A 12,820-nucleotide genomic window follows, 5' to 3' on the forward strand; every position below is an offset into this window, starting at 1 on the left:
CATGACCCAAGCCAAAGGCAGATGCCCAACCAAGCAAACCACCCAGGCATCCCTGAACAGGAAACATTTTATCTTTGAAATGTATTGGTTTTCAGTGCAAAGCTGAACAGCAATTTCAGAACAAGCCTTTAGGAAAATAAAATGTTTAAAAAGAATTGGCAATATAACTTCACCGAAAAATTTAATAAAGTAACTTGCCATAGTATTACTGAAGTACATAGTGTGGGTCTTTGATACATGTAGATTAATTCAACATACACCTGTTATAGTGTACCCTAGAATGTTCATATAAACATAAATTAATTCAAAGACAATTTTAAAAAGGCTGCTAAAGTAAAATGAATATACAAAGTGTTTGTGTACCTTAAAACATTAAAAAAGGCAGTAAGTTTTCTAGTGATGTTACATAGTATTTTAAATGGTTTAATCAGAAATGGTACAGCAGGAGTATATTTGTGATGTTAGTTTAGACAGTACCTAATGATGAGGACCACTGAAATGTTATACACCACCCTGGAATTGTTAAACCATTCTAGGAAGAAATTTGACAGTATCATGTTCTTTTTTTTTTTTTTTTTTTTAAGATTGTATTTATTTGAGAGAGAGGGAAAGAGAGAGAGAGAGAGCAGAAGGGGGAGAGAGAAGCAAACTCCAGGCTGAGTAGAGCGCCAGAGGTGGGGCTCCATCAGAGGACCCTGGGATCATGACCTGAACCAAAGGCAGATGCTTAAGTGACTAAGACATGCAGGCGCCCCGTTATGTATCATGTTCTTACCCTTTGATCAAGCAACTGTACTGACGTTGATCCTAAAAAAATAGAGATGTGTATAAATTTATGATACAAAATGGTAATCATAATGTCAATGAGATTAAATAGCACTAATAGACTAAAGATGACACATTCTTTTTTTTTTTTTTTTAAAGGTTTTATTTATTTATTTGACAGAGTTTACAAGTAGGCAGAAAGGCAGGCAGAGAGAGAGGAAGGGAAGCAGGCTCCCTGCTGAGCAGAGAATCCAATGCAGGGCTCCAGCCCAGGCTGGATCCTGGGCTGCATCCTGGGATCATGACCTGAGCAGAAGGCAGAGGCTTTAACCCACTGAGCCACCCAGGCGCCCCTAAAGATGGCACATTCTTCTTCTTTTTTTTTTTTTTTTTAAGATATTATTTATTTCTTTGGCAGAGACAGATCACAAATAGGCAGAGAGGCAGGCAGAGAGAGAGGAGGAAGCAGGCTCCCTGCCCAGCAGAGAGCCTGATGCCGGGCTCGATCCCAGGACCCTGAGATCATGACCCCACCTGAAGGCAGAGGCTTTAACCCACTGAGCCACCCAGGCGCCCCAAGATGGCATATTCTTAAGGAAAATAATGCATCATTAAAGATGATCTGTGTATTCATAATAACATGGGCAAATATTCATGAAATCGAACATGCACCATATATATATGGTGAATGTTCAAGATACACACACACACACACACACACACACATATAATTTCTGAACATATCTGTCTTTGCAGTTTGGAGGGTAAGATCCTAAGGAAAAAAAAATCACGTGCCTGTTTTGGCATTAGAACTACTTCAAATCCCGGTTTTCTACCTGTAGGATTCTGAGCAGGTTCCTTTCCGTCTCAGTAACCTGTGAAATGGGGAAAATAAGAGCACCTATATCATGAGGTTTGACCTTTATATGAAAGTTCAGCGCGCCGCCTAAATAAATTTTACTGATTACGATGTCTTCCTGCATTTCTCAGAGTAGCTTAGCGTAAAATAGGAAATTAAAAGATCAGAAATGGTAAGATTTAAGCGAAAGCTCCAGGAGACAAGAGGGATTTAGCCTAACTTGCCAAGTGGCCTCGTCCAAACGCTAGGATTTTGATTAGTCCCGCGAAGCCGTGGTGACCGGAGTACTACCTTGCCCGTGAGTGTGTAGAACATGCGCCCGCAGGGGTGGCGGCCCGTGGGTTTGACTCCCGTATTCCAGGGCTGTTTTACTCACCCGCCGCCCCCTCCCACCCCTCGCCAAATAAGGACTGAGTCGTCTCCGCTCCCCCCAACTTTCTCTCCCTTGGGCGTCGCATAAAGCTCGACTTGTCGCCATTCGGAGCAAAGCCTACGTCGAGAAGGCGTGGAGAGTGGCGGGGGCCAAGACCACCCACTCCATCCCTCCACGGCTCGCGTCACAAAAACTACAGTCCCCAGCGCGCCCCGCGAGCTCAGGAGGTCCCGCAGGCAGGGCCCGGCGGCTGCGCGGGGCTGTAGTTTCTCCCGTGCTCCGGCACAACCTTCTTTCTCTCCTCCGCGATCCAGGCGGTTACGGGCTGCTGCAGCTTTCCCCCGATTTCCGGGAAAGGCCACTCGCTAGTGGAGTCCTGCCCTTCGTGGGAGACGGCGCGCTGCCCTCGCCAAGAAGGCGGAGATGGGGGGACGCGCCGGGTTTTGTGCAGGGTGACGACCTCGGTCGGGCACGTCGTGCGGCAGTCCCCACCGCCGGCGGCAGGAGGGGCGGGGGGCGGAGGCCGCGCACGCGCGGCGGGGCCTTGGGCGGGGCCTTGGGCTACTGCAGCCGGCGGACGGTCCGCCGGTCGGCGGCTGTGTGGGTAGCCGCCGGGCTGGGTAGGGGCGGAGACGCGAGAGGTTGATGGGGGTCGCCTCGGCCTCGGCCTCAGTCTGTAGTGGATCTTCAGCCACGCCAACGGAGATGGTGTCCTGGGTGCGGGCGATGGCGGAGAAGCTGAAGCAGCGGCTGCGACTGGACGTGGGACGCGAGATCTGCCGCCAGTACCCGCTGTTCTGCTTCCTGCTGCTCTGCCTTAGCGTCGCCTCCCTGCTCCTCAATAGGTAACGTCGCAGCGCGGGTCTGGCGGGCGGCTACTCTGCGGGGCTGCGGACGGGAGCCCGTGTTATTTCACTGTGTGGAGGCTGCCTGGGCTGCGCAACTGCGGCGCTTGCGGCCAGCTTCGAGGCCTTGGAAGCAGCGGCCTCGGGGAGCTGGGCGGAGCGTCCGGGGCCGGAAGTGCCTGCCGGGTGGGATGCGTTCCAGTGCCCTTTTTGCTGAGGCCGGTCTCCTGAGACACTTGGCCCCGATTCTTACCTACTTTTCACCTGTTCCTTAAAACCTGGTGCTGCATCATCGCTGTTTTTCAGAGGCGTGAAATCTCTGTGCGTCCCAATTTGAGACCTTGCAGGGGAGGTGCAGTCAGCTGACGAAGGAGGGTTCCAGGTCTTGTAGCAGCCCCGGTTTCAGGTCGACTCCCCTAGCTGTCAGTACACGCATGCGCACACACAGGCATGCTTAGCCTTAGAGCTAAGGGCGCACACCCACACGCATGGTCTTACAGCCGAAGGGCGTGCGCGCGCACCCACACATACACACACATACACACGCACAGTCTTAGAGCTAAAGGGTGCTCATAGAGTTTTATAGCCGCATTGCGCGCACAAACACGCACAGCCTTACAGCTGAAGCAACGCCCAGACGCACACCCAGACACTTAGAGCCGAAGGGTGCACACGCACAGTCTTAACAGCTGAAGGGTGCGTGCACACACACAGTCTTACAGCTGAAGCACACACACGCACACCGTCTTCAGCTGAAGGCCTCACACACAGTCTTGTACCCGAAGCTTTCCCCAGAGGGTGGTTGGTTAAAATGGATGATCGTAAAGATTTGTTGAAGTCGGAAAGCAAAATAGTACCTGCCTCAATATCTCTAGAATATTACAAAAGGGAAGATTGAAAGTTGAAATTGATAAATTCCCTTGACATTTTGAAATGGGAAGTTTCTTTCCCTGAAGTAAATTTGATTTCCTTCAATTAGCTATTTCCAGAAATAGGTTAGTAGAGGAGATCTTTTGTGTCAAATTATTTCCAGATTTGCTCTTGGTGGAAGGGAGACTTGAGATGCTCTACAGCAGCAGCATCTGCGTGATATTTTTTTCTGATGTTTTGAACTTGAAACCATCTCTGTTCTTCATTTTGGGTAGTTGATCCCTGGATAGGAATGGGAAAACATTCGCTGGGAATTTGGTGATTTAATTTTGCTCTAAGGTAACCACTTGCTGTGACTGTTGGAGCTGAAATTTTTCCCTACCCATTTTGCTTTCTTGTTAATTGACTGGGTTAATATACTAGGTTTAAATAGCAATTGATACTTTACTGGAAAATGTGCTTTGATTGTGATAGTAAGATGTTTGATTTTAGGAATATGGAGGAAGAGGAATCCTTAACAGAGTCAAATGAATTATTAAATACTTGCTTTCTGTCATCTGGAAGGTATTCTAAGCTAGATGAATAGCTTTGGTATGAGAGATAGGCGAACGTTTTGTAATTAGTCAGTTTTGTCCAGGAATTAACCTATCTCTTAACATACCTCTTTTGGTAGATGGGTCAATTTAGGTGCCCAAGGTAGGACATGCAAGGTCAGCTTGAACTAGATTTCTGAGGTCATCTGCTTAATTATAGAGTTGAGTGTTCTTTGTTGTTAATAAGTCATACCATCTGATCTCTACCCTGTATCTTTATTTGTATTATGCAAAGAAAGAAGGGTATAATACATAAACATTATCTCTGATTGGTTGAATTTACGAGTGAAATTGTTTTTGCATACGTTTTTTGGTATTTTCCGTTGTTACTGTTGAAAGCAGCAAAAAGTGACCTTAAATTATCTTGACTAAAAGAATGGTTAGGTACCCTTTGGTGCCTGGCTGGCTCAGTTGGTAGAGCATGGGACCCTTGATCTCAGAGTCATGAGTTCAAGCCCCACATTGAGGGTAGAGTCTACTTAAAAATAAAATAAATGGGGGTGCCTGGATAGCTCAGTGGGTTAAAGCCTCTGCATTCGGCTCAGGTTATGATCCCAAGGTTCTGGGATTGAGCCCCACATTGGGCTCTCTGCTCAGCAGGGAGCCCGCTTCCCTTCCTCTCTGCCTGCCTCTCTGCCTACTTGTGATCTCTGTCTGTCAAGTAAATAAATAAAATCTTAAAAAAACAAAATAAATGTTTAAGTGTTCTTTTTCTAGGAAAAAGTTTTTGGAAGGTACGAGACAGTATATAGTGTGCTTTTCAGCATATTATATGATTTTTTTTAGAATATGTGTGTAGATTCATATGTACATACAAAGACGTATGTTTATATATGCTTTGCCTAGCTCTGGAAGATTGTTATACAAGAAAATGTGGCCTCTTCTGGGAGTGAGGAATATGAGGTACATCTATTCAGAAATTAAAAAAATAGGGGCACTTGGGTGGCTCAGTGGGTTAAAGCCTCTCCCTTCAGCTCAGGTCATGATCCCAGGGTCCTGGGATCGAGCCCCGCATTGGACTCTGCTCAGCAGGAAGCCTGCTTCCTCCTCTCTTTCTCTGCCTGCCTCTCTGCCTATTGTGATCTGTCAAATAAATAAATAAAATCTTTAAAAAAAATTTAAAAAAATATACAAAAAATAAAAATATTAGGGGTATAATGATGAAATTAGATAAGAGAAGATCGTATTAATGCATACCATCAATAAGTGATTTCTTGGGGCAACTGGCTGACTCAGACGAACATGCAACTCTTGATCTTGACGTTGTGAGTTTGAACCCCACATTGGGTATAGAGATTTACTTTTAAAAAACTCTTAAAGTGGGCGCCTGGGTGGCTCAGTGGGTTAAGCCGCTGCCTTCGGCTCAGGTCATGATCTCAGGGTCCTGGGATCGAGTCCCGCATCGGACTCCCTGCTCGGCAGGGGTCCTGCTTCCCTTCCTCTCTCTCTGCCTGCCTCTCTGCCTACTTGTGATCTCTCTCTGTCAAATAAATAAATAAAATCTTAAAAAAAAAAAAAAAAAACTCTTAAAGTAAATGACTTCTACACAGGTATTTCACCAGTTAGTTTTTAGAAATAACTTAAAAAGAAATTTTCAGGGGCCCCTGGGTGGTTCAGTGGGTTAAAGTCTCTGCCTTCAGCTCAGGTCATGAACCCAAGGTCCTGGGAGTGAGCCCCGCATCAGGCTCTCTGTTCAGCAGGGAGCCTGCATCCCCCCCCACCCCCATACCTCTCTGCCTACTTGTGATCTCTGTCTGTCAAATAAATAAACAAAGTCTTAAAAAAAAAATTTAAAGAAATTTTCAGTTTAAAATCTTTAATTGGTTAGTATGGAGGTTTGGAGCTTTCCTTCTATATGGTTAAACTTAGAATTATTTAAAAAATTTTTTTAAAAATTTTATTTTAAGTAGGCTCTACACCCATTGTGGTGCTTGAGAGTCACATGCTCTATTGACAGAGCCAGCCAGGTACCCCTGAAATTAATTTTTTCTCTTATAGTCTTGAAACTTTAAATCCTAAAGATCTTTCAAAGTATTATTTAGTATATAAATTTTTCTTTCAATGTGAATTAAGATCACGAATTTTTTTTTTCAAAGATTTTATTTATTTATTTAAGAGAGAAAGAGATAGCAACAGAGATAGCGAGAGAACAAGAGCGAGCCAGAGTGGGGAGGAGAGGGAGAAGTCTTTTCCCTACTGACTAGGAAGCCTGATGCAAGGCTCAATCCCAAATCTCATTTATTCTAGCACCCCAGTAGACTCCCTTGTCAGTAGCCTCAGTCACCATTGATCAGTTTTGCTTGTTTTTGAATTTCATATAAATGGAATAATATGGTTCTTTTGTATCTGGTTTCTTTCTCTCATCTCTTTTGAGATTTTTCCGTATTGTTGTGTATGCCAGTACTTCAGTCTCTTTTGTTATTTTGCAGTATTCCAGTGGGAATATGACATACTTTGTTTATCCATTCTTCTGTTGAAGGGCCTTTGACTTGTTTACAGTTTTTAGCAGCTATGAATAATGCTGCTATGAATATTCTTATATATATTTCTTTTGATAGACTTATTTCTTTTGGGTAGATACCCATGGATAGAAATGCTTAGTCATAGTGTATGTGTTTGTTTAACTTAAGTAGATACTGCCAGATAGTTTTTCAAAGTGATTGTACTAATTTACACTCCTGCCAAAGCATTTGGCTATTCCGTCTGATATTGTCTGTAGGTTTAATTTAGTCATTTTAGTGAATAAATAGTGGTAGCTCGTTGTAGTTTTACTTGCTTACTTAATTAATTAAAGATTTTATTTATCTATTTGACGGACAGAGATCACAAGTAGGCAGAGAGGCAGGCAGAGAGAGAGGGGGAAGCAGGCTCCATGCTGAGCAGAGAGCCCGGTGTGGGCCTCGATCCTAGGACCCTGAAATCATGATCTGAGAGGAAGGCAGAGGCTTTAACCCACGGAGCCACCCAGGCGCCTCTCGATTTAGTTTTAATTAGTTAATTGTAGCTTAATTGTTAGCTATAGTCATTGTGTTGTACATTACATCCCTAGTACTTATTTATCTTCTTGGAAGTTTGTAACTTGACCACCTTTCTGCAGTTTCCTCTCCCCTATGCTCCTTTTGTAACCACAAGTCTGATCTTTTTCTGTGAGTTTTCTTCCTTAATATTTTATATAAAAGTGAGATACATACACTATTTTTCTTTTCTCTGTTTATTTTACGTAGCATAATACTTAGCATATGCCTCTAAGGTCCATCCATGTTGTCCCAAATGATAGGATTTCCTCATTTTTTATGGTTTTTATGTGTGTGTGTGTATACATACCACAGCTTCTTTGTTCATTTGTTTTTTTTTTTTTTTTAAGATTTTATTTATTTGTTTGACAGAGATCACAAGTAGGCAAAGAGGCAGGCAGAGAGAAGGGGGAAGCAGGCTCCCCACTGAGCAGAGAGCCAGGACCCTGGGATCATGACCTGAGCTGAAGGCAAAGGCCTAACCCACTGAGCCACCCAGGTGCCCCTTTTTTTCGTTTGTTGATGGACACTTAGGTTGTTTCTGTATTTTGGCTGTTGTATACTGTGAACATGGGGGTGCAGACATCTTTTTGAGTTAGTGTTTTTGTTTCCTTTGGATATTTTTCCAGAAGTGGAATTCCAGAATTAAATAGTAGTTTTATTTTTAACTTTTTGGAAATTCTCCAGACTGTTTCCATAGTGGCTCTATCAGTTCACATTCCCACCAATAGCACAAAAGGGTTCTCTTTCCCCACATCCATACCAGCATTTGTTATTTCCTGCCTTTTAAAAAAATATTTAATATTTTAAAAATATTTTATTTATTTATTTGACACACAGAGAGAGAGAGAGAGAGTGCACAAGCAGAGGGAGCAGCAGGGAGAGGGAGAAGCAGGCTCTCTGCTGAGCAGGGAGCCTGAGGCAGGGCTCCATCCTGGGGTCATGGCTTGAGCCACAGGCAGAGGCTTAACCAACTGAGCTACCCCAGCACAGCTATCTCTTGTCTCTTTGATCATGGCCATTCTAACAGGTGTGAGGGGATATCTTGTGGTTTTAATTTGCATCTCCCTAATGACTATTGAACATCTTTTCATGTACCTGTTGGTATTTCATATAACTTCTTTGGAGAAATGTGTATTTAGGTCTTCTGTACACTTTTTGTTTTTAACCAGCAAAATGGGTTTACTCAGGAATACCAAAGGAATGGCAATTGCTGTGGGAAACCAGAGACAAGCCTGAAGATCAAAGGAGAGGAATGTAATTTAACAGAGAAGAGAGGAAGATGGGAGGGTCTGCTTTGATTAAAAGTCCATTGGAAGAAAGGGAGAGTGCAGGATGGTGGTGGTTTCTCATTGCTTGAGTTATGGTATATTCTTATTGGCTGGGCTTGTTGCTGTGCGAGAAAAATTGCTTCCCCTTGTTGGAGTAGTGAAGTAGGCGTCTTCCTATTGGAAGTGCAAGATTGCCCTGGGTTGAATGAATTCTTTATGTGTTTTGGATATTAACTCCTTACCATGTACATGGTTTGCAAATTTTTTCCCCATTTTATCCATAGGTTGTCTTTTTACTTCATTGATGGTTCTTTATTTTTTAAATTACAACAATTGGCTTACATACACTTATAACTTAGTATATTATAGGCTAGTCTAAGCACTGTTGTGGTCTTATTTGATCATTGTAACAACTTTGAATTAGGTATTTTATTATCTCATTTTATAGAAGACCAAACAAGACTCAGAGAAGGTAATTTGCATTGTGTCATTGCCAGAATTTGAATGCAGGCAGACAGATTCCAGGATGTCATATATTTTGTTTCCAAACTTCTAAGCTCTGTTTCTTCTCTTTATTTTTCTCTTCCTATAACAGTACCAGATTTGTTTTTTTGTTTTTGTTTTTTTTAACAATAGTGTTATATTTCCTAGTGTGGTTTTGTATCTGCGAGGACAAGTTCTCACACTTGGCGCTTCTTTTGCAAAGTTGGTCAGCTTTTTAAAAAACCTTTATTTTCGGGACACCTGGGTGGCTCAGTAGGTTGAGTCTGCCTTCAGCTCAGGTCATGATCCCAGCATCCTAGGATTGAGCCCCGAATCAGGCTCCCTGATCAGTGGGCAGTCTGCTTCTCCCTCTCCCTCTTTGTGTTTGTGTGTGTGTGCTCTCTCTCTCTCAAGTAAGTAAATAAATCTAAAAATAAAGAAAACTTTATTTTCCCTATACATTTTAGAATGATTATGTCAAATTTCTCTGAAGATTGAACTGGATTTTTTTTTTAAAAGATTTTATTTATTTATTTGAGAGAGAGAGGGAGAGAGCACAAGTAGGCAAAGTGGCAGGCAGAGGGAGAGGGAGAAGCAGGCTCTCTCCACTGAGCAAGGAGTCCTATGCAGGGCTCGATCCCAGGACCCTGGGAACATGACCTGAGGTGAAGGCAGCCCTTTAACCAACTGAACCACCCAGGCATCCTGAGCTGGAATTTTGATTGTAGTTTATATTTTGCTTATATATTGTCACCTAACAAACCATCCCTAAATTTGTGGTTTAGGTCAGCAACATCTAATTTGCACACAGAAGTATAATTTGGGCAAGTTGGTCAGTATAGCTAATCTCTATTCACTGTGCATCATCAGCTGGGCATCATGAAGACAGGGACTAGAATAGTAATTGTTGGCTTGTTCATTAATGTATGTGACAATTGATGCTGATTGTTGGCTGTGATCTCAGCAAGACTATAGGCCAGAACCTATACATATAGTTTTTACCTGTGGCTTTTCCCCCAAAGTGGTGCTGGCTTACACAGGTGGGCATCCTGAGAAAGACAGCCTGCCGGAAGCCATAACCATTTTATGACCTAGTTTTGGAAGTTAGGCAGCTTCATTTCTGCTACATTCTCTTAGCTGTAGTGTTATTAAGACTAACCCCTATTCAAGGGGAAGAAAATTAAATTCCTGTTTTTGATGTGAAGAGTGTTAAAGAATTTGCAATCATATTTAATACCACCACGGTATTATTACTTTGTGAATTACTTTGTAGAATTTATATGTTGGCTTTTTTTTAAAGGTTTCATCCATGAACATCATCTCTCCATTCATTCAGACCTGTTCTTGTGTCTTTTTAAGTGTGTTTTTTTATTTAAAAAAAAGTTTATTGGGACACCTGGGTGTCTCAGTTGGTTAAGAGGTTGCCTTCAGCTCAGGTCATGATCCCAGCGTCCTGGGATAGAGTCCCACATCAGGCTCCTTGCTCAACAGGGAGCCTGCTTCTCCCTCTGCTTCTGTTGCCACTCGGCTGGCCTGTGCTCGCTCACTCTCTCTCTCTCTCTCTCTGGCAAATAAATAAATAAATAAAATCTTCAAAAAAAATTTTAAAAAGTTTATTATGGAATATTTTAAACATACATAAAATAAAAATAGAATTGTATAATGAAACCTGTTCAGTATCTGTCACTAAGCTTAAAAAACTATCAGCTCAAGTCAGATATCAGCCCCCTACAATTATTTTGAAGCAAATCTCAGATGACATATTTTATCTATAAACATTAAAAATTTCAGTATTTGGGAAACCTTGGTGGCTCAGTCTTTTAAGTGTCTGCCTTTAACTCAAGTCATGATTCCAAGGTACTGGGATCAAATGCCTCATCAGGTTCCTTGCTCAGAGAGGAGACTGCTTCTCCCTCTCCTTCTGCCTGCTGCTCCCCCTGCTTGTGCTCTCTCTCTTTCCGACAAATAAGTAAATAAAATCTTAAAAAAAAATTTCAGTGTGTGTCTCTTAACACATAAGTCCTTTTTTTCTTTTATAACCATAATACCACATAATAAAAAGTAATTTCTTATCATCAAATGTCCAATGGCCAGATTTCTCTGAATTTGCTAGAACTCCCCCCATCATTTTATGATAAAAAAAAACTTAAGCATACAGCAATGTATGAATTTACAATAAATAACCAGTCATGTACTGCTTAGATCTTACTATTCACATTTTACTATATCTTCACATATTTTATGTTTCTATTGCTCCATCCATAATGAATCTTATTTGTAAACAGCTTTTTACAGTTAATCAAATTAAGATCCAAATGTGATCTTTTAATTAGAAAGTTACCTCCCCTCCCCATAATCCCACTTTTTTTAACCTTGCAATTTTTTGTTGAAGAAACTGGGGTTTACGTTTTGTGGAGTTTTTAATAGTCTGGCTTTTGTTGACTGCATCCCTATAGTGTTGTGGATATGTTTTTTTCCCTTTCTGTTCCCTGTGAACTTGTTAGATCAAGAGGTATCATTATTTTGATTTTTTTTTTTCCTTTACTGTTGATGGTATAGATTTAAAGATAATGAGCTATTGGGGCGCCTGGGTGGCTCAGTGGGTTAAGGCCTCTGCCTTCGGCTCAGGTCATGATCCCAGGGTCCTGGGATCGAGCCCCACGTGGGGCTCTCTGCTCAGCAGGGAGCCTGCTTCTCTCTTTCTCTCTCTCTCTCTCTGGCTGCCTCTCTGCCTACTTGTGATCTCTGTCAAATAAATAAATAAAATCTTTTAAAAAAAAAGATAATGAGCTATTTAAAAACATGCCTTTCTTGTAATGTATTATTCTTTATTTTATGATATACTGCTAGTTTTGGTTAACTAATATTTTACTCTTAGTATTTGGTAAGTAAGATAGACCTAATGATTTTCTTATATTGTCTTTGTCTGATTTGGGAATTAAAATTATATTAGTCCTTTTAAATTAGTAGCTTTTTCTCATTTTTTTTTTCCCCCCGAAGTCATGTATATAGGATAGGGATTATCTGTCTCATTACCATCTTTACCATTTGCCAGGGTCTTTTTTTTTTTTTTTCTTTTTTTCAGCTAGGTCTCTGATTACTATTTTAATGATAACTGGTCTATATAAGTTATCTAGTTCTTCACTTACTAGTTTCTAGCATTTTTGTCTATTTCCAAAAATTTATGTCATATAGGTTATCCAGTTTATGAACATAGTTGTTTGCAGTTTAATTTTTCATTTCAGTTTTAGCTCTCATTATTTCTTTTTCATTCAGTATTTTGTGTATTTGTATTCTCTTTTTGTTTTATTCCTTGATCTGTTTTGCTGAAACTTTGTCTTTTTATTAGCTTTTGATTTTGAAAATTTCCAAGCATGCATAGAAAAAAGAGTAAAAGGCACTTCCAAGCACCCATCACTCAGTCTCAACAACCATCAATATTTTGCATATTTGAAAAATATCTAGTCTTTTCCCATTTTATTTATTTTTTATTTTTTTAAAGATTTTATTTATTTATTTGACAGACAGAGATCACAAGCAGGCAGAGAAGCAGGCAGAGAGAGAGGGGGAGGAAGCAGGCTCCCTGCGGAGCAGAGAGCCCCATGCGGGGCTTGATCCCAGGACCCTGAGATCATGACCTGAGCCGAAGGCAGAGGCTTAACCCACTGAGCCACCCAGGCACCCAAGTCTTCCTCCATTTTAAAAATCACTTCTACACAAAGCCATAACCTTAAAAAATTAACACTA

The 12,820-nt window shown here is 41.6% G+C and overlaps 1 protein-coding gene across 5 annotated transcripts in view; it reads left to right on the forward strand.

Annotated features, from left to right (window-relative positions):
- The first annotated feature begins 2,574 nt into the window (after positions 1–2,574).
- The window catches only part of SNX14 (sorting nexin 14), an 83,864-nt gene continuing 73,618 nt past the window's right edge, over positions 2,575–12,820 (forward strand). For all 5 annotated transcript variants that reach the window (XM_044246159.1, XM_044246184.1, XM_044246175.1 and 2 more), the window contains exon 1: positions 2,575–2,842. In XM_044246159.1, coding sequence (XP_044102094.1) covers positions 2,643–2,842 — 200 coding nt within the window. In that variant the 5' untranslated portion in view covers positions 2,575–2,642. The remainder of the gene's footprint in view (positions 2,843–12,820) is intronic.

Source organism: Neovison vison, chromosome 1, assembly GCF_020171115.1.
Source record: "Neovison vison isolate M4711 chromosome 1, ASM_NN_V1, whole genome shotgun sequence".
NCBI classification, from domain to species: Eukaryota; Metazoa; Chordata; class Mammalia; order Carnivora; family Mustelidae; genus Neogale; species Neogale vison.